This window comes from Microtus pennsylvanicus, chromosome 22, assembly GCF_037038515.1.
Source record: "Microtus pennsylvanicus isolate mMicPen1 chromosome 22, mMicPen1.hap1, whole genome shotgun sequence".
Classification (NCBI taxonomy): Eukaryota; Metazoa; Chordata; class Mammalia; order Rodentia; family Cricetidae; genus Microtus; species Microtus pennsylvanicus.
In genome coordinates, this window is record NC_134600.1 from 22,642,903 (window position 1) to 22,670,060 (window position 27,158).

A 27,158-nucleotide genomic window follows, 5' to 3' on the forward strand; every position below is an offset into this window, starting at 1 on the left:
TCTGGAGCCTGACCCCACTACGTGTCGCAAGCCTCTTCTCTAGTTTTGTATCTGCAGCTCCAGGGTCTTCTGTCCTGCGCAGGACTTTGCTTGTGCTCCAGTCTGCGGGGAGTGCTGCTCTCCCACGTCCTCCTCCTAGAGATCTACCCACCCAGTCTTTTCTCGCTTCTGGGCTCGAGTGAAATTAATTACCACGAGCACAAGGTAAGAAACATTGGCGGTCATGGTGGCATCCACCATTGCTGAATGACTAAGTAATAGCAAATTCACTGCCACATAAATTCGATGGCTTTAGTTTACTGAATATGCCTGGTTTCACTTGGTATTCGTAGCAACCACAGGTTCTGTCATTCTAATCTTGATTACTAATATTTGCTAACAAATGCCTTCTGGGCAACAGCAGTTTGGTGTCTGCTTAAATGTCCTGCATGCACTGAAGAAAACATGTTCAAGCTAGAACCTGTGCTTTCTAATGGTCCTGATGAAAGGGCAAAGGGAACATTAAATTTTGTGTCCTTGTCCTGGAGCAGATGTGCAAGGTCCTCTCTGTGGCTGGAGCCAGGGCCTTGAAGTCAAAGTTGTAGTTTCCGGTGATCCATCTCTTCCCCCTGGGCTGTGGTTGTCAGTTCCAACAAAGCTGTGTCTGAAGCATCCTGTGTTCTTTTTGCCAAAATTGTCTGACCTGGCTGTCTGCTGAACTTGGCCATTTCTCCCCTTCAGTTTGTTAGAAACTGTGCACCTAGTAAACATACTTGGCATATTCTTTTGAGCAGAAGAAATCTTTTGTTTGTTTGTTTTGTTTTGTTTTTCGAGACAGGGTTTCTTTGTGTATCTTTGAAGCCTGTCCTAGAACTTGTTCTAGAGACCAGGCTGGCCTCAAACTTATAGAGATCAAACTATCTCTGCCTCCCGAGTGCTGCAATTAAAGGTGTGCACCACCACCACCTGACTAAGAAATTATTTTTATAAGCCCAACTGTTTTATTAGAAAATTCAACAAACATCAAATTATTGCAGGTTTCTACAAAATTTTGCAAAGAATTGCCGCGGGCATCTGTACTGACCTCATAGAAGACTGAAAACGAGCATCCTGAGACCAGCACGGGCGTGAGAAGCACTTTGAGTAAAGACACCACCACCTTACCATTCAGGAGAGTTTAAGGCAACACAGCTCAAAGCCTGAACTACTCTTTGTTGACTAGGGATACCGAAGCTACCAGGTAGCACCCGTTTAAAGACACCAAAAGTCAGTTGCATTAACCTTCCCAGTTACTGCCCCAAACAATGTCCCAACTCCCTCCAAGACTTGCAGCTTCTGAGAGAGAGGCACAAGTCAAAGGCTCCGAGGGAGGAGGATTCTGATGGCCACTTAGCAGTTCTGGTTTCTTTTTCCATTTTATTTATACCTAGTTTTTGAGTAGGCGGCGCTTGGCTCATCATTCTGGAGCTTTCCGTCTTCGTCTCTATCCAGGAAGACTAAGCGGTTGTGACTCTAAGTGAAACTGGAGTGTTGGGAAATGCTTTACAGACTCTTTGTTGCTTTTGTTAGCCACACATTTTGTCACCCTTGAAGTGGGTAATAGTGGGGAGAAGTCAAATAGATGCAAAGAGGAACCAACTGGTTGAGATTGATAACTTTCTTTTTTTGTTTTGTTTCTTTGTGTATGTTCATGAACACAGAGTAAATGTGGAAGCCGGAGGACAACCACAAATGTCATTTCTCAGGGGTAACCCATCTTGTTTTCTGACACTTTGTCTTTGTTACCTAGGGCTCACTGAGTAGATGACGTTGGCTGCTCAGCGTCTACCTCTCTGTACCTCCCAGTGCTGGGAGTATAGCGCATCCCTCATCTCTGCCTTCCACGAGGGTGCTGAGGGCTGACCTCAAGACTTTTCTACTGTTAGGTCATTTTGGGGTCTTCTCTAAAGTTCCCACATCCTATGCCCTGGTGCTGACCACTGGCATTAATCTCTCTTTGCTTCTTGACGGTAGGTTCCATGTGACCCTTGCTGCATGCCGCCATGCAACAATGGCCTGTATTACCATGAATGAAAATAATCTACTTCCTTTGGTGGATTTTGCCAGGTATTTTTTCACAACAATGAGAAAAGTAACTAAGGTATGTGCTGAATCACTCCCTTTGGATATATGCCCAGGAATGATAGCTGAACCAAATAGCAATTGTATTTTTAAAGATTTATTTATTTTATTCTATGTCTATGAGTGTTTTGTCCACCTGTATGTAAGTGCACCACATGCATGCCTGCTGTCCTCAGAAATCATAAGAGAGGGTCGAATCCTCTGGACCTGGAGCTATGGATGGTTGTGAGTCAACACATTGGTGCTGGGAACTGAATCCACGTCCTCTGCGAGAGCACCAAGTGATCTTAACCATTGAACCATCTCTCTAGCCCTAGTAATTGTACTTTTAATGTTTTCATGAAGCTATATACTGTTTTTTACGGTTGTTACATTTTTCCCAGCAGTGTATAAAGGTTTCTTACTTTCTGTAGCCTTGACAGCATCTACTCTACTCTTCTTATTTATTATAGAAAATGGTAGTCCTTTGAGCATGCGTGAGGTGGAGTCTCGGTGTAGTCTTCACTTACAGTTTCCTGATGGATTGAGGATGGTCAGCATTTTTCATCTATTCTTTAGCCAATTTTCAGTTTTACTTTTATTAACTTTTCAGTTGAGTTACAGAATAATAGGCTCCATGAAGATATTTCATATGTGTGCCAGGTTGCTTTGCACATGTCCTCCTTTCCGCCACACAGAAGCCACACATGAGCTTCCATACATCTGCGTGTGTGAGCAACACCCTGTCTGCTTTCTCCTTTTTACCTATTACCTTATCTGGTCCTCTCTCCCTCTTTTTAGACCCCTCCTTCCCTCTCATTGCCCCTTTATCATCTCTCCCATAGTTTCATTCTGTATCTATTCTGAATCTGGTCTAGTTTGTATAACCTGCAGGTCTCCACATCCACTTTCCACAAAATGAGATCATGTCATTCTTTTTAAATTTTTATTTGTTTTTAGAATTTCATATGAGTACTATGTCCTTTCCTCTCCGTTCCCATCCTCTAAATCCTTCTATATCCCTCCTTCTTGACTTCATCTTTAATTATTGTTACTTATATATGTATACACACACACACACACACACACACACAGAGAGAGAGAGAGAGAGAGAGAGAGAGAGAGAGAGAGAGAGAGAGAGAGAGCAAGAGCTGAGTTCATTTTGTATTACTTTTATGTTTGCGTATGTATTAGAGCTGACTGCTTGGGGTTGGTCAACCTACTGGGGCCTCATCCCTAGAGAAGACTGATTTCCCCTTTCTCAGCTCCAATTAATTGCATGAAGCTCTTGATCTAGGAGTGGGGCCATATGGGATTTCCCCCATCCATGCTGGTATGTCAACTGGTGTTGTCCCTGTCCAGGTTTTGGTTAAGAGAACATAATGGTGAGGTTTCATGGGTATACCTTCCCTGTCATCTCACAGCAGAAGTCTCTGGCTCCCACATTCTTTCTTCCCCTTGTCCAAGATCTCCCCTGGACTTAACACATAGGACTGTGTTGTAGATGTATCAGTTGGACTTGCACAGCCCACAGTCAGCTGCCGGCTGCATTGTGGCCAGTTGCAGAGACCAGCACTCACTGTTTCTGAAGGTGCTATGCATGCTGCCAAGAGAGAAAGCAATCACCAGTCCTAACCAGCTGTGAATTCTGTAAATCACAAGGACAAGCCTGGCAAGCTACTCCCATACATAGGAGTCTTGCCATATGGTTGTTTTGTTTTGTTTTTTAGAAATCACTATTTAGATCATTTTTCAATTTTGAAATGGATTTAGATTATTTTTCAATTTTGAAATTGGATTGCTTGGTGTGTTGTTATTGCTTTTTAATGATTTATTTAATCTGGATTAGTAACCATTTGTAAAATAGCTAGAAAAGACTTTGTTCCCACTGTGTATTGTTTCTTTTTTAAAAAAATTTATTAGATTTTTAAAAAATACCAATCCAAGTTCCTCCTCCCTCCCCTCCTCCCATTCCCTCCACATACCCTCCCGCCCAGCCCCCTCCAGAGGGTAAGGCACACAGCTTTGGGGAAGATCTGCCTTAGCTTGCTTCTGAACTGGGTTATTTCTTTTTTTTTTAAAGTTCAGAAATCATGTTTGCTTTTATTTATTTTGGGGGGGGGGAGGTTTTTTCTTTATTTCCCTTTTTTTTCTTTTTCTTTTTTTTTTATTGATAAAAGGAGAATAAAAAAAATTTCCACCTCCTCCCAGCCTCCCATTTCCCTCCCCCTCCTCCCACTCTTCTCCCCCTCTCCCACTCTTCTCCCCCTCCTCCCACCCTTCTCCCCCTCCCCCCCACTCCTCTCCCCCTCCCTCTCCAGTCCAAAGAGCAGTCAGGGTTCCCTGCCCTGTGGTAAGTCCTAGGTCCTCCCCCCTCTGTCCATATCTAGGAAGGTGAACATCCAGACTGGCTAGGCTCCCACCAAGCCAGCACATTAAGTAGGCTCAAAACCCTGTGCCATTGTCCTTGGCGTCTCATCAGCCCTCATTGTTCGCCATGTTCAGAGAGTCCAGTTTTATCCCATGCTTTTTCGGTCAGCTGGACTGTTACCGAAAAAGCATGGGATAAAACTGGGTTATTTCTTTTGCTGTGCAAAAGCCCTTGCATTGGATAGCATAGTACTCGCTTAGCTTAGGTTTATTTCCTGAGCTACGGGCATCAGAAACCCAGGAGGCTGCTACTTGTATCCACATCTCAAAGCACTTCTCCTGCGCTCTCTTCAAGTAGACTCAAAGTTTGAGGTGTTTTGTTATATGAAATAGTCTTTTACCTATTTGGAATGGATTTTGATATGTGAGAGATAGGGGTATAGCTTCAGTCTTTCACATGTACGTATCCATTTGCTGAAAAGTCTCCTCCCCCCCCTTGTATGTTTTGCTTAAGAATCAGTTGGCTGGCTTTATTCCTGAGACCTCTTTTCTGCTCCAATGGTCTATGTGTTTGTTTTTATGCTAGTAACCATGTATTTTTGTTACTATAGTTCTGTACTATGCCATGTAGTCAATTATTATAATACTTTCAGTTTTATTATTTTTGTTCAAGATCATTACGGTTATTTCATGTCTTTTGAGCTTACATATGAGCTTTATATATGTTGCATATTTTGTATTTATTTGTGCTTCTTTTGAGAATTGTTTATTTTGTGTACTTATTTCTTGACTGATATTTTGTGTATAATTTTGTATTCATTCATCCTGAAGGATGTCTTGTCACTTTGCTGATGCTTTTTTCCAATGAAGAAACTTTTTAATTCCATGTAACCCTGCTTATCAATTCTTTTGATGATTATCTGTATTGCTGGAATCTATTTCAGCATGTCCTTGCTTATGCTTATATCTTGAAGTGTTTTATGTGTATTTTCCTTTAGCAATTTCAAACTCTTAGGTTTTTACATTCAAGCCTTTGATGTGCTTTAAATTACGTTGGTACAGAGCATCAGAGAGCCACCCACTGTCATTGTACATGTGGAAATCCACTTACTGGAGAGACTGTCTTTTGCCTAACTTGTGTTTTCTGACACCAACATGAAAAGTCACACAGGGTACCTGCATGAGTTTATTTCTGGATAGGCCATTACACTGATCCACATGCCTGTATTTGCATCCATGCGTGCAGTTTTGTTAGAATTTTCCTGTAGTATAACTTGAAATGAGGGATTATGAAACTGCAGCACTGTTATTTCTGCTCAGGATTGTTTTGGCTACTTAGGCTCTCTGGGCTTCCATAGGAATTTTAGGATTCATTTTCACAGTTTCACGAAGTGTTTCACTGACTTCATGATTTGGATCGTATTGGAGCTGTGGGTCACTTTTGGTAGGACAGCCAACCTTCACCAGATGAGCTCTGAGGGTCTGTGCGTATGGGGAGGTCTTTGCTCTTCTGGTATCGTCATCCAGGGCTTTCTTTAGTGTTTCAGAGTTCATTGACCAGCGTTATTCTTAGGTATTACATGTTACATGTTACTGATTTATTTATTTAGAGACTGCTATAAATAAGACTGTTTCCCTGATTTTTCTCAGCATGTTCCTAATATTGGTGTATAGAGAAGCTACTGATTGCTGAAACTACTTAGCTAAGCATTTTCCAATAGAGTCCTTAGGGTCCTTTAATAAGATCCCCCTGTTTACAGTTGGGGATATTTTCATTTTTCCTTTCACTCTGGTGGTTTTGTATATGGCCATAACATCCTTCAATCATATTCATTCAGGTACCCTCTTTCGTCCCGTTCCCTGACCTTGTTAATCCCCTTCATCTTCTTGGCTAGTCCTCCTTTGATGTTTGGGGGATTTTTGTGTGTGAGAGAGAGACAGAGAGAGAAAATGAAGGAGAGAGAGATAAACTGAATAATTCCCATTGGGGTTGCTTACAGAAACACAGGTGAGGGTCTGTAATTGGTACATGATACATTACTAGTGACTAGACCAATGAGGAAAATGTCTTTCTCTTTCCAGCCACCCGCTAACTGCATACAAGCCCGTTGAGTGAAATGGAGCCTCATGAGCCCCTTCCCTCTGATGTCAGCGTGCTGACTGGTCCAGCCTTTTGTAGATCTTGTGCAGACAGACAATCACAGCTACTATGAGTTCAAGAATGTAGCAGTCATGTCAGGATGCTATATGTCTCCTCGCGCCTTCCTCTGGCCCTTACATTCTTTCTGCCCCGTTTTCTGTAATGTTCCGTGATCTTTGGAGGCAGTGGTATCTCATTTATGCCTGCCCATTCAACAGTTAAGTATGAGTCTGCAGTCACCGCCGATCGCTGCAAAATGAATCTTCTCTGGGCAAAACTGGTGGAAGCACTATTTGATGAATTTTATGGGCACCTCTTCTTCCTTTCTTATTTTATCTCTTTAATTTCAAACAGCCAGCATGTGTGTGTCTGTCTGTTTGTACATACACATGCATGTTATGTGTTTGCATGAGTGCACATTTGTGTTTACTTGTCCATATAGAAGTGTAGGGGCCAGACATCAATATCAAGATGTTCTCATTTTCCTTTCCCCTCTTATTTTTGAGACAAGATCTCTCACTGAACCTGCATCTCCCTATTTTAGCAAGCCTGCAGGATCTGCCTGCTTCTGCCTCTAGCACTGGCATTACAAATGCATGCCACCATACCTGCTTCTGTAAGTGCTAGGGATGTGAGCTCAGGTGCGCATGTCTGTGCATCAGGCACTCTTCCCATAGAGTGACAGCCCCCCCCCCATAATAGACTACTTCTTAAGAGCTAAAGTATCCACAATATTCCAACTGATAGATATATAATTTCACATGTACTTTGGACAAGATAATTCAAAGGATATAAAAGTTTAGTTTTACTATATATACTTTATACAAGTATATAGTATACATTTACTTGTATACATATACAATACATTTCAGTAATTTTTGATACATACAATTTGTTTAGCAAGGAAATCAATTATAGTTACAAATGAGAAAGTATAAATAAAAGTATATATTATCAAACATGTACTTTTAATTCTTTTATGTATTTTATAGTGCAATTTAAATGACTACTCTCCATCTGGTGATGTATCTATTTCTGTCCCTTTGATACACAGTCTCTGGAGACTCCACTCTGGACGAAATGCTTTTCATTGTGACAGGAAATAGATAACTAGCTATTCTAGTAAATGCTTCCTTTTTGACTTTGATTAAATGCTGTTTATTAATACAAATATTAAAAAATATTTAACATCTTACATGGTCACAGTTCACGAGCGCTTTGCCCCGGTCTGCACACTAACCATTGAGAAATAGATGCCTTTCTGCGCCAGCAGCTGCTGGTGGGTGCCCTGCTCCTTGACCTTGCCGTTCTGAATCACCACGATCAAGTCCGCGTTCTGGATGGTGGACAGGCGGTGAGCGATCACGATGCAGGTGCGGCCTTCCCTGGCTTTGTCCAGGGCTTCCTGGACCACCTGTTGACCAGCCACACAAGAGAGTTAGGATAAAAACCGCCATCTTCCTGTCATCCCCTCCATAACCAGCCCCAGGATTTGTACACTCTGTCCTTCAACACTGGCAGTGAGGGTGAAAGCGGAGATTGAAACCAAGGTATCAGTCTCACCACCAGAGAAGTGAACCCCAGTTTGGACGAGTTCTGAGACAAGAGATGTCTGACGTAAGGTAAGGGCGGTCAACAGAGTCCATCTGACCATTTACAAACACTCTCTGCCCTCGCCACACAGCAGCCCTCAAGCTGGCTTCCAGTCGGCTCCACAGCTCATCAGGAAGCTGGAGCACCCCGCAAAGCCATTGCAGCAGCAGAAACGTCCCCTGAGCATCTGCCTTTCAGACAGCAGACTCTTAACCTTTCTCAAGCTGGAAGGCACCAGCAGCTGTGTCCAGGGCACGGCCAGACCTCGGCTCTGTCTCCCTGCAGCTCCTCACAGGCTGCCGCAGAGACGCAGGCTGCAGGAACAGACTGCTGTCAGCATGCAGCTTGCAGGCAGACTTCACAGAACACAGAGGGCCCAAGACTACTCTTCCTTTTATCACTTCAGGCAGGGCTCCTAAATCTCAGCTGCAGACAGATTTTAACTCCACAGGGAGCCCACACAGGCAACCATCAGCTATCTGGCCCAGCGTTCTCTACTGTAGCAGAGAAAGACTCAACTCAAATCCTTACCTTTTCGCTCTCCGTATCCAGAGCCGAGGTTGCTTCATCCAGAAGCAAAATGTGAGGCTGTCTGACAAGGGCGCGCGCTATGGCGATGCGCTGCTTCTGCCCACCCGACAGCTGAGTCCCTTTGTCTCCTACTCTGGTGTTGTATTTCTGTGAATGAAAACAGAGCTGACGACCAAGTGCAAACACAGTGTGATACAGAATATATAATTTTCTAATATACATAATATATAATATAAAACGTCGATTTAACAGTCAAAATCCAAGTATGAAAACAAAATCTATAGCTCACTCATTATATATATATATACATATGTATACACATATTCATATGTATATATAATAACTAGAAAATTTAGTCCTACAAGTTAAAATGGTTCATTGAAGAGAACAACAAAACAGTTTTAAAATGGTGAATTTAATATCCCTGTTATTTTTATGTCTTTTTACATTGTGTTTCTGTGTGTGTGTGTGTGTGTGTGTGTGTGTGTGTGTGTGTGTGTCTGGGATCACAGGACAATTTGTAATGGTTAGATCCTCCCTGGGGATCAAAGTCATGTGTCCAGCTTGGCAGCAGACTCCTTTCCGTCCAAAGCGATCGTGGGAACTCTCTGTCTCCTTTCCTAGGGTCCCACTCCGAATCCCAGGGAAGTCTCATGCTACACAGACCAGCCTTTCCGTGAACTCTTCCTGTCTCTTACGAGTGTTGAGAGGACAGATGTGTGACCTTACACATTATTTTATCCTGGCTGAAGCTAGATACCTTAAAACCGTGTGCTTTATGTGAGCTGACCAAAATTTCTAAGTCTAGGAATTTTGCAGTGATGCTATCTTTCACCTTTTGGTCCCATTACGTTTAAGGACAAGATTTATGGGAAATTCAAACAGCTGTATGATATTATCAAAGCTTGTCTTATTCAGAATCTGTACTTGATGCTCTGTGAAGTATTATAAAGTAAAAAAAAGAGAGAGATTTTTAGGATGTTAGCATTTGGATCTTTGTTTTTATGAACTGTCACCAACAAGTAAATAATGTTAATTAATTGATATTAAAGAATTATACTTTAATATTTTACCTTGAAAAGTCAAATGCTCTTCAAAAAATTTTGGTTTCACTTTTCATTCAAAATTCTTCCTATACTGTTTCCCACCATAGGCAATCACCACTAGTCAATATGACGTAAGAGACAGAAGTTACAGGGTATTCAGAGGATGTGGCATCGTGTTCAACTAGAAAACATTCTTTTCCTATATCTGAACCCTGAATATGCTGAGATTATAATAAAAATGTGGGTTCTAATTTTTATACCTGAATTTTGACTCTTGAGTTCATGTTCTATATGTGTACTCCTTTCTTATTGGTGTGCGTGTGTGTGCATGCATGTGCGTGCCTGTGCTGTGTTTCTTGGAAACTGTTCACTCTTTTCTTGAGACAGGGCTTCTCACCGGGATCTAGGGCTCACTGACTAGGCTAGGCTGGCTGGATGTAACCTCTGAGGGATCCTCCTCTATGTGCCTCTCCAGGGCTGGGATAAGAAGCTTGTACCCCACCTTTCTCTTTGCCTGGGTGCTGGGGATTAAACTCGGGGCCTCAGGTTTGACTGCAAGCACTTTAATGACAGAACAATCTCTCCAGCCTCTGGAGAGAAGGACCCCAGTAAGGTCTGGGCAGATGCTTGATAGGGTCCCACCCCTGAGCTGTGTCTGCCTCAGAATCGAGGTGCTCTGATGTGACTGTGGAGTCACCAGACTGCAGGAACTCAGCTGTGACTCTTGCGGGGTCCATCAAGACAGTACTGTGACCACAGGAAGGAGGAAACAGACGGGCAGAGTAAGCCAGATTCCAGTCTAATCACTGACAGAGGGGCGCTTAGAGAACAGGCTGGTCTTGAACACTGAGAATAAGAACCATGATGTCCACAGAGATGATCTGAGTAACAGAGAGAGAAAGATCCAAGGCCAGAGGTGGGGCCTTGCAGTTGTCAAATACCAGAGGACAAAATCATTTTAAGAGATTATAGCTATAGTGGTTCTGTGTTGTAGCCTGCATCAGTATTATCGCGGCTTTAAGTCTCAGAGCCTTCAGCCCCACTGCCAGAATATTCTTCTTCACCAGAGATAGGGTGGCGCCTGGTACTTCGTACTTTTAATAACTTCCTCGGAGATATTAATCCACATTCAGGCTTTGAGAGTGGGTGACTCTTATTACTGGATTCTGTACTTTGACCTCACACTGTTAATAATTCATGGCTAGACGACACTGAGGAGAGGGAGGGGCAGGCCTCTCCCCAGGCAATGTGTTTGAGGGTAGCAGTTATTTGTGAGAAGACCAAAGGACAAAAGTTTAGGGAAGTGTTTGGGCCACCTTGTGTCATACTTGTCTGGCTGGTTTGAGGCTACCAAGCCTTATTTTATCACGAGCACTTCCTGTAATGACAAACATAGCTAGTGAGGATATGCGAGTGTATAATATTTATGTCAGATCTAAGAAGATACACAAGAAGGTGAGAGGGTCAATTTATCTAACTTACAGGAAGAAATGAGAGAAGTCCATAAGATAATAGCCCAGGAAAGATTTTGATAGTCAACTCTAAGATTGTGGCTCAGGACCCTACAATGGATGGTACAGCGATTATAAATTATATAATACCACAGCCATCCCAGTGACTCAGCTCTATTCGGAGACCCTTCTTTCCGGCATGGGCAGACGTCTCTTGTCTGGCCTAACTCCATACTGTCCATGGATCACTGAGGGGAGCTACAGAATTACTGTGCCTGTTTTCTCTGCAGAAATAGTGCAGCATCCATGGAAACTAGATGCGGCCTGTCTACCCTTTACCTGGGAAGGGATGCTCACGTGTATCCCCAGACCAGAAACTGCTGGATCCTAAGCTAAGACACTAAAGGACTGTTCCAACGTGTATTCTCGAGCTTATGGCCCTAAGGGTTGTCCCAGTTCTCAAAGTCCCTGTCTCTTCTGCTTGAATACATCTAATATTGTGTTGCCTCCTCACAATGACAGGTAAGAGATTGGGCAAACATAACCTCTAACTCGGATAAGAAGTATGAATAGATGTCTCTCTGCTGGTAAGATATATTTTGATTTCTAATTTCTCTTTACCTTTGGGCAGCCAGACTTCTGGGTTTTTGATGACAGACCTAGGGGTGCCTGCAATGTGCAATGCCCTGGGTTTCATCCCCAGGATGGGGAGGGGGAGCAACGAAGAACAACTGAGAGGAGCTGCTAACAGCCAGGCCCAAGGTACATACGTTAGGCAGCGACTCGATGAACTGGTGGATGTTGGCCTCCTTGGCCGCCCTCTCGATCTCATCCTGGGACACGACCCGGCTGTTGTCTCCATAGGCGATGTTCTCGGCGATGCTGCAGTCAAACAGGATGGGCTCCTGGGACACGATGCCCAGGTGTGCTCGGAGCCACTGCACGTTCAGTTGCTTTGCTTCTTTGCCGTCTACAAACTGAGAGCGAGGGTTCACAGACCAACTTCAGGATCAGCACAATTCAGATTTAGACAATTAGCTACCATTATCTCATAGTACAAAACTCTTGGGTTGCTGCGAGATTAAGGAAAAGGCTTTCTGGTTGATTTTTTAGTTGACATGCAAAATAATGAGTTAATTATTATACTTTCATGTGTATGTATCAAGGCACTTTGATTTGTTTCTCACTACCTCTGCAACTTTACAGGCTGGCCTGGCACTCACACAGTGGTTCAGGCTAGCAATGACTCCATGGGAATTCTCCTGCCTCAGCCTCTCAAATACAGAGACTATAGGCATAAACTATCAACAGCCGGGCCTTACAACTCTCTACAAAAATATTTAATAATATGTTTAACAAAATAAATTGTTTATATTTGAAAATTTAATCAGAGTTTGAGAGCCAACATTTCACTAATTTTGAATGTGGTAATAGCATTATTTAGTCCTGTGTTCCAACATCAGTGATAAAACTGAAACCTGAAATCAGAACTCTCATAAAATAGTTTATAGAAAGGCAGTAAGGAAAGAACAGCGATCTTGTAGCCAGTAAAGAACTGATGCAGTAAAGTCATGATGTGTGTGTGTGTTTATTTTTGTTTTGACACCCGAACCACACACACCCTCCCATCCACTTTTCTGCCTCCATTTCTCTACAGAAATGGGCAGGCCTCCGTGGATATACACCAGCCTTGGCATATCAAGTTGCAGTGAGATTAGGTACTTCCTCTCCTATTAAGGCTGGATGATGCAACCCAGTAGGAGGAAAAGGTCCCAACGTAGGTAACAGAGTCAGAAACGGCCCCTGTTCTGACTGTTAGGTGTCCCACAAGAAGACCATGCTACATAGCTGTAACACATATGCAGAGGGCCTACGTCCCGTGCAGGCTCCCGGGTTTTCAGTTCAGTCTCTGTGAGCCCCTATGAGCCCAGCTTAGTTGGTTCTGTGGTGTCCTTGACCTGTCTGGCTCCTACAATCCTTCATCCTATCATAACTCTGTTGGAATAGAATAGAGAAGAAGCCAGCCTGGTCTACAAAGAGAATTTCAGGACAGCGAGAGCTGTTACACAGAGAAACCCTGTTTCAAAAACAAGCAAAGTAGCAGTGAATACTTATTGTGGGGAAGTTGAAAGAACCATGGACAGCAGGTGAAAAAATTCTCTTTTCGTCTCAGTCGCTAGTGCTGCCAGGGCCCCTGGAGCAATGGGTCATTGCTAATGCACCTGCGATGTTCCAAGTACTCATAGCTAAACGCATACATAGTAACAGTTCGCTGCTCTGAATTCTGTTTCTTTGGCTCTTTTCCTATTTCTCGCTCATTGTAATCATTAAAATTCATTACTCCCTGTAAGATTTCTCACTCTTGCCCAGCACCTAGGATAGTTTTCCCACAGGCTCTCAGAGTTTTGATGGATATGGAATCCTGATTTCTCCCTCACCATTTTAGTCGAGAAGTCAAAAGGGCATTCCTCCATACTCCTAGCCACTCTCCATTTTACTATGGGAGCCCTGTACGTTTTGTTGTGCCATGGAAGATGTCCTCTGTATGGTCAGTAGTATTGTCTTATCCTGGCCTTGAAGATGCTAGGGACTCATCTTCACCAGTCCGCTGACTGCCTCCCATTCCTGCTGCTGTGCTTCCTTGCCTCTTTTACCCTGATTTTCTTCATCCCCCACATCCTTCTCTAAGCATCCTTCATCCCTGCCGACCTGTTGACACTACCAACTCTTCACTGAGAGCAGAGTGAGAGGTGGAAGTCGCCCACAAATGGCCATGTTGTATCGTGACTTCTCAGTCCTCACCTTTCCATATCCTGGGTCCTTGCAAGCCACTTTTTCATTGAAATACATCCTACCCTCGACTTTCACCCCATTTCCACCTCTTGCAACTCTTCATTTTTCTGGCTACTTCAGGTCTTGCCAGCTCTTACACTGTCAGATGAAATCTCACCATGGCAAGGGAGAGAGGTGGTCAAATGTTGCTTGCAACAGAGGACAGGGGACAGCGTGTTGAGGGTGAAGCTGGGCAAACTGGCCAGTGTAGTTGGCATAGATTGGCCACCTGGGCTGTCAGATTATCTAACAAAGGCTCCGCTTAAAGGTTCAAAAAACCCGTGGCCAATGGTTAAACACTTCCAGCCATTTAGATGATTAAAAACCTGAAACGTTCTGAATACAAAAGTGTGCTCACCACTGTCCCGGCCCTGGGGTCATAGAACCGCTCGAGCAGCTGGACCACTGTACTCTTCCCGCAGCCGCTGCTGCCCACCAGGGCCAGCGTCTGGCCCTTCTTCACCTCCAGGCTCAGCCCCTGAAGCACTGGGATGTCGGGTCGGGTGGGATAGTTGAACATGACGTCTCTAAATTGCACATTTCCTTCCAATGTACTCTAAAATGAGAACAGTAACACACAGTTTGATGGCCACAATCTTGAAAACACAGGCTACCATGGGAACTCCTAGTTCCGGGTGTTGGAAGGGAGCTTCTGTCATAGTCAAGCTTCATTTTGATTCTGGAACTAAATCTAAAGAGGTAATGGTTTTACAGCATGAATTATCAATACAGCACTGATATACTCTCCCAGACTGGAATAGCTACATACAAAAAGGCCTATGAACTGGATTTCTATAGTATTATCTCTCTGTAATTTTGTATTATAAAAGCAATTACTATTAATACAAAGTATTAACATTTATTCAAATCAGCCCATCTAGGTCTTAGCAAAAACATGAAATTTTTAAAATTAAAGCCAATTTTACTATATTTCCCCTTTGCGTCTTTTCATTGAGAAGTTAGGGCTGGATCATCCACCGAGAGGACAGACTCACCGGCTTCAGGCCTTCCGTGCTATAGCTGTCAATCTCAGGAACTTTCTCAATGATCATGATGATATGCGATGCGGACACTTTGGCTTTGGCGTAGTCAGGAGCGAATGAACTGACCTGTCCAACTGCCATGGCACCGAAGACAATAGCTGAGAAGACTCTGGAAAAGAAAAGACAGGCATGTGCAGACAGTGATAGCCACAGTGTGGTCAACGTGGCACTCTGTAACCAGGGAGCCATTGCAGTTTTAAAGGTGAAAGATAAAAAGCCCTTTCATTCCCTTACATGCCGTCATCGGCAGGACAGCCCCCTTCCCCTCCCCTGTTACCCTCAACTTTTTACGTGACCTTTGCTCCTTCCTTCTGAGAGTTACGAATTTGTTTATCCCTTTTTGAACCTGGGGTGGCCTTGTGCGTGGTTTCCCAGACAGGATGTGGTGGAAATCCCTGCTGCCAGCTCCAGTCCTATGACTCAGCATGTTTTCTTCCTCTATTTTTCTCTCCTTCACTGGATCTGGCTACTGAGCTCACTGCAGACAGCATCTGTCACAATGGGATCTACTACGCCCTGCTCAGCTAGGGAGAACTGACCCAGAGACTCCAAGCAGAATAAATGTTTATAGTTCCATGTCACTGAAGTTTAGTTTCCAGTTATTGCACACTGTAACTGTGGCAATGCATACTGTAGCCACTATCCATTTTTAGATATCACGTGAGCCAAACAATAAAGACAACGTTATTTCTAAACACACGGCTATGATGCCACTTTCACGAAACCACTGCATTCTTGACCTATGATGTGGGACTCATGGAAGCAACTTCAAAAATCTTGGAATAAACAATAATCAAAAGCATGATCAAATTAATGTTCCAGTTCCAGGAGTGTCTGGCTTTGGTCTTTGGTCATAATCACACAAACCCCCAGGATGCATGTATGTTAGGTGAACAATTGAAATCTTGACTTAACTACAATGTATGACTAACTCCATGCTTAAGCAGGGCAGAAACGGTGTGTTAACACACTATAATACCAGGCTTATCTGTTTTGGGGTGCAATGCAAACTCTTAACAGCATTAACCATGTTGAACTATTTATTAGGGAGAGAGTCTGGCCTGGCCTGCCGCCACTTGGAAGCTCAGGAAGTTCATCTATCATTTTGACAACCAAGCAACATATTTGGTGACATCACTAGTGCGATTTCTCTCAGGCTTCTCTTCCCATGACCAAAGTATAATGTTCAATGTATGCAGAGACACAGAAGAAAAATTCTAGTTTAGATCTTCCATTGTCATTGAAAAATTCCTTCAGCTTCTGAGGGATTAAGAGTTAGTCAGACCCCTGACGGGTAAACAAACAAGGAAAGGGGCCACTGATAAATAATAACAGTGGTAACTTCTGGATTTTCCCTTAGCCTCCTTCCCAACACAAAAGGCTGGCAGACTTCCTCTCCTCCTGCAGGCCCCCTTCCAGCTGACCAGTGCCAGCTGGTCAGATATGGTCCAGGCTGGTCCTGGTGTGTTTAGGTAAAGCTGTGGACTTCAGCAACCCTTTGTCTAAGCTGACTAATCGGAAATGACAAACTGTTACAAGGCCACCCATAACACTTAAAAACAAACAAACAAACAAACAAAAACACCCAGCCCTTTTGGGGAAAGGAGGGTTTCAGCTTCTGAGTAATCTTCCCACTTTATGGGGAAACTTTCTGTGCTCTATGCTCTCTGTCTCTCTCTTTCTCTCTCTCTCTCTGTGTGTGCTCGCATGCACACGCATGTGCATGCATGTATATGTCTGTATCGGTATATCTGAATGTGTTTCTTTATCTTTAATGTCTCAGTTTAATAACAGTTGGCACATCACCCACCTCTTAGCTGCCCTGTCTGAAAGGTTTACCTCCTTGCTGAACATACATAAGACCTTTGTGCAAAGGCATGGCCTTCTGGAGAGCCCTGACTGAATCTACACGTCTAGGCACAGATCTGGAACGATCAGATATGTGTGAATCAACCAGGATAGAAGAGCGTCTGATGAAATGCGGGGTGTCCACAGTGTCACACGGACTCTCAGGGGCAAAATGCCACTTTCTTCACCACCAGATGTTCTCCCTGACACTTCACCATACAATTTCTCAATCCCAGATTTACTTTCAGGGTTAAATTATAATTATGAGCATAATACTTACAACAGAACATTATCAAAAGTCATCAGTTCATGAGCCACCAAGTAGGCACCAAACCGGAAACACGCAGCATAGGAAAAATACATCATGGCCTGGGTGAAGGAGAACGTGATCCCAAAGATGTGGGCTTTCTTCAAAGCGTTTCTGGAAAGAAGAGAACCCAAATTCACCCCACTTCATTTCTCAGTCTTTCAAGTAACTTCCTGTGGGCTGGCGGAGGGACACACAAGAGGGACAGATACAATGGATTCCATTCCTAAAGAATTGGGCTTGAGCCCTTTGACTGAACCGGTTTCATCTCTGAGATGCAGAGGTGAATCCGTCTTTAGTGTAAGACTATTATGTCTTAGTGGGTTTATAACCAGACCTGTAACCCTGAGAAGAGCCTGTTTTACATTAACAAATGAATGGTCCTTCCCTATTCCCCCCCCACACACACTTGGGAATCAACACGTCTACCCAACACCCTCCAGCTGTGGGTGGCAGAGCAGCAGGCCTGTCCTTGCCTGTGAGGATCTAGAGGAGGTGCACAGCAACAAAGCAGCCAGGAAGTTTAGGGGGAAGCAAAAGGCACTGAAGTGACTGGAGCCAGGGAGGCTTTACAAAGCATTAACATTCCAGGAATGTCTGAACTAGGATCTTGGGTGTGAGGTGAGGACAGGAACAGGGTGGGGATGGGCAGCCCTTTGACCTTCCTATTCTGCTAAAACCACCAACTTTCTTCTTGTCTTTGCCTCTTACTGGATTTTTTTTAATTTATTTTTTTTTAAAGAAAACAAACTATTGTTTTTCATTTTACATACCAATCCCAGTTCCTTTCACCTCCCACCACCACCACCACCACTACCCCACCCCCATCCACTCCTCAGAGAGGGTAAGGCACATCGCTTTGGGGAAGGTCCAAGACCCTCCCTACTGTATCTAGGCTGAGCAAAGTACCCAGTCAAAGAGAATGAATTCCCAAAAAGCCAGTACAAGCAGTAGGGATAAATCCTGGTGGCACTGCTAGTGGCCCTGCAGTTTGCCCAAGTCATACAACTGTCAGCCACATTCAGAGGGTCTAGTTTGATCCTATGCTGGTTCCTTCCCTGTCCGGCTGGGGTTGGTGAGCTCCCATTAGCTCAGGTAAACTGTTTCAGTGGGTCCCCATCATGGTCTTGACCTCTTTGCTCATATTCTCTTTCCTCAGAAAAAGAGGGCCTGCCATGATTATGACAAAGGTGCCTGGAAACCTTCAAGAGAGGTTTAGTTCTCTCCTTGTCCTAGAGGAGGAGCTGAGACTCCGAGGCTGGGCTCGCTAGTGTCCTGGTCACCTTTCCTTCAGAGCTGCCATAGGTACTGCTGGAGTACAGGGAGAAGAGAAGGTCTCCCCAGGAAAGGAAGGAGCAGAAAGTATCCTGGAGAGGTCCCCTCAGTGTCCCACAACACCTCCATAGAGAACCCTCCCCCCGAATACGGCAAATAGGGTCATCATCCCGACTGGACACCAGAGGCGTTACCAGTGGTCCTCTTCTCTGTCCTCCCCAGTGTCACCAGCCCTCACTGCTCTACCTCCCAGATGCCCCTGCCTAAGCTCAGGTCTCTTCATCTCTCTTGATAGTCTCAGGCATTCCTTCTAGTACTTTCTTCTGTTCACTCTACCTTCTGGCAAAAGCGATCCTGAAAATGGAAGTCCTCACTAAAGACCCCCCCCCCAGAGCCCTGGCCCACTCTTCAGGGCTTCTTACTTGTATGGTATCTGCAAGCTCTGAGCATACATGTCTTCAAACTTCTGCTCCCGAGTCAAAGAGACGACAGTGCGGAAGTTCTCTATGGCTTCAGTAGCGATCTGTAAAAGTTCACCCATTACCGGGCACAAAGTCAAATACAGGAAATGAATTCTACAACTAATGGCATTAACCTATTACATATGTACCATTTATCGATATATGTACCATTTATCGATAGCCATCTTCTTTATGAAAAAGAATGATTACTTATGAAACTGAATTTTACATCCTTAAGAGAGACCTAGTAATTTAGTCTGGCCCTCCATACAAAAAGAGAAGCTGGGGCACCAAAGCAAGAAGGATTTGTCCGAAGACACATGGCAGCTTTCAAATGAGTCTGTCTTCTGTGAATGTGATATTTTAAAAAAAAAAAACAATTTATTGTTACTTTTTTGAAAATGTGATATGTATACATGACTTTTTCTCTGTGAAACTGTCACTCATGACAACTCCATAAAGCTTAAAAGATGCTCAGAGAGTGATGAAAATGATAATTACATACTAATATATTTTTCAAAGTGTGCTTTTCCTAAACACATATATCTTTAACAAAATGAGACTGAATTCTCCATTTTGCCTAACCAATTTCAACAGTATTTTTCAAGCTCTTTCAATATACATTAATAATGAGTTGGGGTTTTGGTTTTTTGTTTTTTTGAGACAGGATTTCTCTGTGTAATAGCACCGACCGTCCTGGAACTTGCTGGCCTCAAGCTCACAGAACTCTTCCTAACTCTGCCTCAAAGTGCTGGGATTAAAGGTGTGAGCACCACAGCTGGCTTAATAATGAGTGTTTAACGGCTACTTAACCTTGTGGGCAGTTAGGCATTACTAACAATGGCTCCAGTTCTTTTATTAAAAATAGCATTGTAATAAATATATCCTTATATATAAACATAGTGATAAGAGGTCAAAAGCAATAAATTGCCTTTTAATAAGTATCAGATTTTTTTTCTTTTGGTTTTTGGTTTTTGGAGACAGGGTTTCTCTGTATACCAGCTTTAGCTATCCTGGAACTAGCTCTTGTAGACCAGGCTGGCCTCGAACTCACAGAGATCTGCCTGCCTCTGCCTCCCAATTGCTGAGATCAAAGGCATGCTAAATACCATCTTTTGATGAGCATGATATATAATTTTTTTCAAGAGTGTGTCTAATATTTAGTTGTGTTTTAATTGCATGTACTGCCCCAAGGCTATTTAGTTAGGGAAATATAGCTGTCCCCGTTGTTTAAATTCTCTGTGAAGAGAAATGGAGACTCATCAAGAACATCTGGCCATGGGGAGGAATTTTGCCTGCACCACCAGTGGGCCTCACATCACCATTGCCTCTCATTTGCTTCTCTGAAAGGGGGATATGGACCAGAAGGTCTCTAAACGTCTTCTAAAATAGTATGTCTCAGAAATGCAAGTCTGGTTCAGATTCTGTGCCTCTGTCTGGTGGTTTCACTCATCTGAACGGATCCTGGAAAAGACACATTCTAGTAACCTAGCAATTTGTTCCTTAAAAGCCATCTGTGGGGATTCTCATTTACACCTCACTGAATCTTACACAAATTATCAATAATAACAGCAAATATTTCATAATAAATTAAGTCAGTTTTGAAGACCAGAACAAAAAACTACTAGAAAAAAATGAACAAATTTCTTAAAACACTTACTTGAAAAATTAAAATATTTTTCTCTGATCTTGACCCACCAAGAAGGTAATTAGGAAGAAAATTATTTTATAAGCTTTGCTTATTTCAAACATAATACATACTGACTTTAGAAAATCCTGGAAGTACTGATGGTAAGATGTTGGAAGAAATCATGAACTTCAATGAAACTCCCCAAAGACAATCTTCATTTATACATATTAGAAACATTTCGAATTATAATGGTTCCAAGAAAGAGAAGAGGTTTTCTGAATCAGTAATCATATTATAAAACATTATAGCTAGGCTGGGGAGATGGCTCAGTGGGTAAGGATGCTTGCTTTACAGTCTTCAGGACCTGAGTTTGAATTGCCACCACACACATAAAAAACACAAGGTCATGCATGCCTGTAACCTCAGTGCTGGGGCACAGAGTTTGCAGTGTGAAGACAGTAGTGGCTGCGCAGCACAGTCTTCTCATCCGGATGCACAGTGAGACAATGAGGAAACGCCTGAAGAAGCAGCCACGTCCTGTCCTCACAACTTCAATAGAGACCCCATCATCACTAGCAAGAAGGAAGTTAAAGTTCAAAGAAGAGTAAACAGCAGTATCCCTTGAAGGGGTGGTTTACTGAGTTGTTCTGAAGACAGGAAAATGTGTGTCTCAGAAACAAACTTGTGCTTCTCTTCCTCCCCCAAATAGACTGAGGTTAAAATTTGAATTCCATATTAAAATGATAAATGTGTATATTACACAAAGCTGCTCAGTCTCCCATGTAAATGAATTAGAACAACGTCAAACCCTAGTCATAGGCACAGCGGAGCTTATCTGCATGTTCTGACATCGCACCACAAAGACAGGCTATGAGTGGGGTCTCCCATTACCCTGATCTGCTCCGGGATCCCACACACGTGCACTGCCAAGTGCATGGCATGGATTCCTCAGTCAGGGCCAGTACTGAGTCAGACCACAGACAGACCCCAAGATTAGCTAGTTCCCCATGACAGACTGATGGGACCTCTCCAGAGGGTGAACTCCATAGAGCCTGGCTGGAAAAGATTAAAGCTAGTCTGAGCATTTCCATGAAAGAACCGATGAAAATAGAGCAACAGGTCTCAACATGCAGAGAAACCAAGTGTCTTTAGTGTCTCGGGGACCTTCCTCACCTTTCCCATCAGTGGGGTGCCTGGTTCACAGGCACCTGGTCTGGAAACCACAGCCCTCTCACCTGCCTGAACTCCTGCTCTGTTTCTTGGTACCTGGCATGCCAGGGGTCAATCCTGTTCTGACCTCTCGTTTCTGCAGAAGGCATATGCCATCTCACTATGCTCCACCATAACAGAACTTGGATTTCTAGCTAATAGGTGCACCATTGTCTGAGTTTGAATCCTGGTTCCAGGAGTGACTGGCTCTAAGGCAGCGTGTGCTGTGAGTGTGTCCCTCAGCCTCACCTGAAAAAATGAGGTAATAACAGAATATATCTGACAGAGTCCATGTAAAGAGTAAAACATTTTCCAGGGAACCAAGTGAATGATACACAAATCTTTGTTGAGCTGTGAAAAAATAAAATAGCTGGGTGTGCAGAACAACAGGATGAGGGGAAAGAACACAGACGTGAGACAAAGGGAGGACGCACGATAAAGAAGAAAGCGAGGGTGGCAAAGGATCTGGGCTGTTTGCGGAGAAAGCAGCTCTGGGGCCAGAGCAGGGATATAACATGGGATGAGGTTCCAGAGGAATTCTGAACTAACTATATTAAATAATCTAAAACGGAGAGAACAAATACACTTGGGACTTTTCCACTTTGAATCTCCCCAGTCATTCAGAATACAAGGATAGTTTTAAGCCTGGTTGAAAGGAAGACAGAAGAATAGAGGGGAATGTGTGCGGACTAATTTATGTCAACTTGACGCAAGCTGGAGTGATCAGAGAGGCAGCCTCAGTAAAGGAAAAGCTTCCATATGACTGGACTGTAGGCAGGCTTGCGAGGCATCTTCTTAATTACTGATTGACAGGGGAAGCCCCGCCCATGGTGGATGGTGCCATCCCTGGGATGATGTGTCCTGGGTTCTATAAGAAAGAAGGCTGAACAATTCATAAAGAAGTAAGCCAGTAAGCAGCACCCCTCCATGGCTTCTGCATCAGCTCCTATCTCCAGGGTCCTCCTTTGTTTGAGTTCCTCCTCTCAATGCTTTTCATAATGAACTGTGAGTAAAATAAATCCTTTCCTACCCAAACCGCTTTGGTCATGTGTCAGGAGCCAATTTCCTCCTAAAATCATTACAGGAACCATCACCCTGGGGAGTCTGCAGAGAACCCCACACCCCTAATTGTGTTAGGAATCGTTCTATTAACAAAGCCTACCCCACACCCAAATTGGCTGTTAATGAGAGCTATCTGTTAGCGGAACCCACCCCACATTCCAAACTATCTAGGGAGATAGGTGTGTCAACTTCCAGGCCTACAGTGACTTGACTGAAGATAACCTCCTGCCTACGTGACCAACTCGGACCATGTGACCTACGTGAACCACACGGCAAGAGCCCAGAACCCTGTGCCCATCCCCCAACTCCTTGCCCTATAAAAGGTTGTATCTCGTCCCTAATAAACGGAGGCTTTGACAAACCTTGCATGGCCTTCTTCCTCTCTCCTAGCCCATATCTTCCAGGTAGTGCCTCTCCGGGACCCTGGAATAACTGAACTGCCAGGCGGGCTACTAACCCTAGACTAAGTAGCCCGCCAAGGCAATCAACAGTCATGAGTCTTTCATCGCAGCAATAGAAACACTAGCTAAGAGAGAGAGAGGAAAGAGGTGGGAAAAAATGATATAAAGAAGAAAAGGAGTGGATGATAAGGGAGGAATAGGAAGACAAGACACTGACCACTAGCTTCAAACAAACAAAACCCTGAAAAACAGGTGTCAGAATTTGAAACTTAAGATATGTTTCTAACTGTTCTTCAAATTCTAATCTTGAGATAAGTATAATAAATGTTGTCCAAATGGTAGCTATTAAAATACTGTCGTAGACTGAGGAGATGGCTCTGTTGGTAACGAACTTGCCTGGCAAACACAAAGACCTGAGTGTGACATCTAGAACTTGGGTTAAAAACATCTCAGCTACGCATGGTGGCTTATGCTTGTAATCCTGGTGCAGGAGGCATAGGGGTGGTCAGAGAGACCCTCTCTCCAACAGCGAGAGACCCTATCTCCAACAGCGAGAGACCATATCTCAAAATGCAAAGTGGTCCATACCTGGGAAATAATGCCCAGGGTGTCTCTGATCTCCACACAACATGCACATACATGTTCACCCACAGGAACACCCCCCCCGCACACACACACAGACATTGTTAGAGCATACTAACAATGAGTAACAACACATCACTGGAAAGAATATTATTTCTACTTAGATAACCAATCATACTTAGTTTAACTGACCTTCCCAGAACCTTCTAGTTCCTTCTTATCTTTCAGTGCTTGTCCGGACAACATTTTCATCTCCACCACTCCTGCTATGGCAATGATGGGAACAATTGCTAAAAGCAGAAGAGTCAACTGCCAGCCGTAGATCAGGGATATAATAATTCCTGTGCCAAGATTTGCTATATTCTGGGTAATGATAGCGAGTCTGGATCCTGTAGCCTGAAAAAGAAGAGAAAATTAGGGACACGTTTTATATTCTAAAATATGTTCTAGTACATTTTTAAGGATAGTAACTCATCTTCATGAAAATCTTCTCACCTATGAAATAAAAGGAAAGATGATGTACTTGTAGGAAGGTTTTGGTTTCTAGAATGAAGATTTCCATGATTTAAGAATACTGGATGTAGAGTGATAATTCAAAATGCCAGTACATATTTCTATCTATTTTGATCTTTCAGTACCAAGAAAATGTTTCTGTACCAAAGCATGATGACTAAACCAAACCCAGCAATCAGAATGGTAAGAATCTGGCAATTCTATTAAACTGGTACTGGTGGTAGGTATAGCTTAGGTATAAAACTGCTTGTAATTTAAGGAAGGTATGTGTCAATAAAGATGTTCAAATATATTTGGGCCTATTTTCATCTACTGGGCCTGAGTTAACAGCACATTTTCAGGTCTATAATTTTTGCAAGTTTCTTTCTGCCCATGCTAGTTTTAAAGTGCTTTACATTTTCTTTGATGGATTTTCAGAATTTTTTTTTTGTTTCCTACTGTACTGTAATGTCCCCTAAGCTTAAGATAACAACTACACTATCCCTTTTCCTTCCAACATCAATTCAAACATTAATTGAGCACGGAAAACAGAGATCCTGGTAGGAATGCCAAGAATTTTTCCTTCCCTAAGTAAGTATTCTCTAGTATTCATCTATACACTATATGGTATATAATCATCTATACACTCTATGGTATATCATCTATACCCTATATAGTATATGATCTACACACTATATGGTATATGATCTATATACTATATGGTATACAATCTACACACTATATGGTATATATAATCACCTTATACTACATGGTATATGATCTACTCACTGTATGGCATAGGATCTATACAATATATGATATATAATCTATACACTATATGGCACATAATCTTTACGCTATATGGTATATAATCTACACACTATATGGTATGCAATCTATATACTATATGGTGTATAATCTATGCACTACATGGTATATAACCCCCATACTATATGGTATATATAATCTATATACTATATGGCATATAATTGTTACACTATATGGTATATAATCTATAAGCTATATGGTGTATAATTTTTGAATTTTATCATATTTACTGTAAAGAATTTGATACATTTGTGGGATAGAACTTGTGGGGGGTTGAATGAGAAATGTCCCCCAAAGGCTCAGGCATTTTAACACTTGGTCCCCAGCTGGTGGTACTTGAAGGGTTTTTAAAGAAGATAAATCTCTCTGCCAGACACAATAATCCAAATCAGACTAAATCAAACCAAATTAGAAAAACCCCATCTTTAATGGATGCTAGCCCTCCCAGGTGGCCTTCCAGTCCCCAGAGAGGAGATGGGAAGAAAGACAGAAAAACCATAAAGAGGAAAAAGGAAGACTGGGAAAACCACGGAGAGGGGAAAGGAAGACCAGAAGGCCATGTGTTTGTTCTCTGGGGGACAGTTTAAATAGCCTGTGGGAGTGGTCTTCACCCTCTCTGCGGAGGGGTCACTGTTGGGTTTTCTCAGAGGTGGAGTCTGGACTGAGGCAACCCCCAGAGGAGGAGGCTGCAATGGAACTTTTTTACCAAATATTTTAGACTCCTTGGATATAGAGGTGCCCAGGGGCTGGGGTGAAGCTGGACCCAAACATTCCAGACTTTTTTGGGTATAAGTATGTTAGGGGCTGAGGTGATACTTCCAACCAAACGGTACTGTTGGGAGAGCATTATGGGAGGGAGGCACAGCCTTCCTGGATGAAGTTTATCACTGGAGGGGGGCTGCGAGAGTTTAAATCCTCCTAGCAGTTCTAGGTCACTGTCTCCGCTTGTGTCTGCAGTTAAAGATGTGATCTCCCAGGTCCTGTTCCTGCTGCCATGCCTACCACTTGCTGCCACCCTTCTCTGCCATGATTTACTCTTATCCCTCTGGAACTTTAAATCCAAATACACTCCTCCTTCTATAAGTTGGTTTTAGTAATGGTGTTTTACCACAGCAATAGAAAAGTATCTTAAAAAATGGTTACCAGGAAGCCAGTTTCATGCTAAGCCTAAAACAGCATCAAGAGGAACACCCACAGAAAGGAAGTACGTACCCCTTTAACTTGAGCAGCGTCATTGGCGAGCCTGGTGGTCAGCGCTCCAGTGGTGTTTTTAGGATTATCAAACCAGCTCACATCCTGCAACACAAAGAGATTTGTAATCTTAAAGTCCTACTTATGAGACTTTAGCTCTAGGAGGAAGGTGACAGGGACACTTTTGTTTAGCATTCATATCCTCTTCATTTGGCATTCAGGATGTAACAGTAAATAGACAAGAAAGGGATTTAAAAAACAAACAAAAAGGGGCTGGAGAGATGGCTCAGTGGTTAAGAGCATTGCCTGCTCTTCCAAAGGTCCTGAGTTCAATTCCCAGCAACCACATGATGGCTCACAACCATCTGTAATGGGGTCTGGTGCCCTCTTCTGGCCTGCAGGCATACAGACAGAACATTGTATACATAATAAATAAATATTAAAAAAAAACAAAAATAGGTTATTCCAACTGCCCAAAGTATGTCTTAGTCTCAACGTTGTTTAAAGCCTGACTCTAAGTGTGAGCAATGAACACTAACGGCAAAGTTGCTGGTGTCTTCAAGACTTCCTTTTAGAGCTGGAAGGCACACAGAAATAAGCATACACTATCTCAGACAGTAATGAACAAGGTGGAGAAAAAGAGCGGGGTGAGAAAGGTGCTGCTTTACAGAGTAGGGAAGAGACAGGGAAGTTTTTTCCAAAACCATGAACAGAGACCATAATGAAGGAAGGAATGAAAGCATCAAAGAGGAGGAAGATTCAACACTTGCAAAGGCCTTGAGGCCGA

The 27,158-nt window shown here is 43.1% G+C and overlaps 1 protein-coding gene across 3 annotated transcripts in view; it reads right to left on the reverse strand.

The window, feature by feature from the left end:
• Positions 1 to 7,333: 7,333 nt before the first annotated feature.
• Positions 7,334 to 27,158, reverse strand: part of Abcb1 (ATP binding cassette subfamily B member 1) — a 151,828-nt gene continuing 132,003 nt past the window's right edge. For all 3 annotated transcript variants that reach the window (XM_075956428.1, XM_075956430.1, XM_075956429.1), the window contains exons 20-28: positions 26,393 to 26,476; positions 24,053 to 24,256; positions 18,938 to 19,038; positions 17,214 to 17,354; positions 15,038 to 15,194; positions 14,401 to 14,598; positions 11,981 to 12,187; positions 8,714 to 8,860; positions 7,334 to 8,003 (exon numbers count right to left, since the gene is read on the reverse strand). In XM_075956428.1, the coding sequence (XP_075812543.1) occupies positions 7,797 to 8,003; positions 8,714 to 8,860; positions 11,981 to 12,187; positions 14,401 to 14,598; positions 15,038 to 15,194; positions 17,214 to 17,354; positions 18,938 to 19,038; positions 24,053 to 24,256; positions 26,393 to 26,476 (1,446 nt within the window). In that variant the 3' untranslated portion in view covers positions 7,334 to 7,796. The remainder of the gene's footprint in view (positions 8,004 to 8,713; positions 8,861 to 11,980; positions 12,188 to 14,400; positions 14,599 to 15,037; positions 15,195 to 17,213; positions 17,355 to 18,937; positions 19,039 to 24,052; positions 24,257 to 26,392; positions 26,477 to 27,158) is intronic.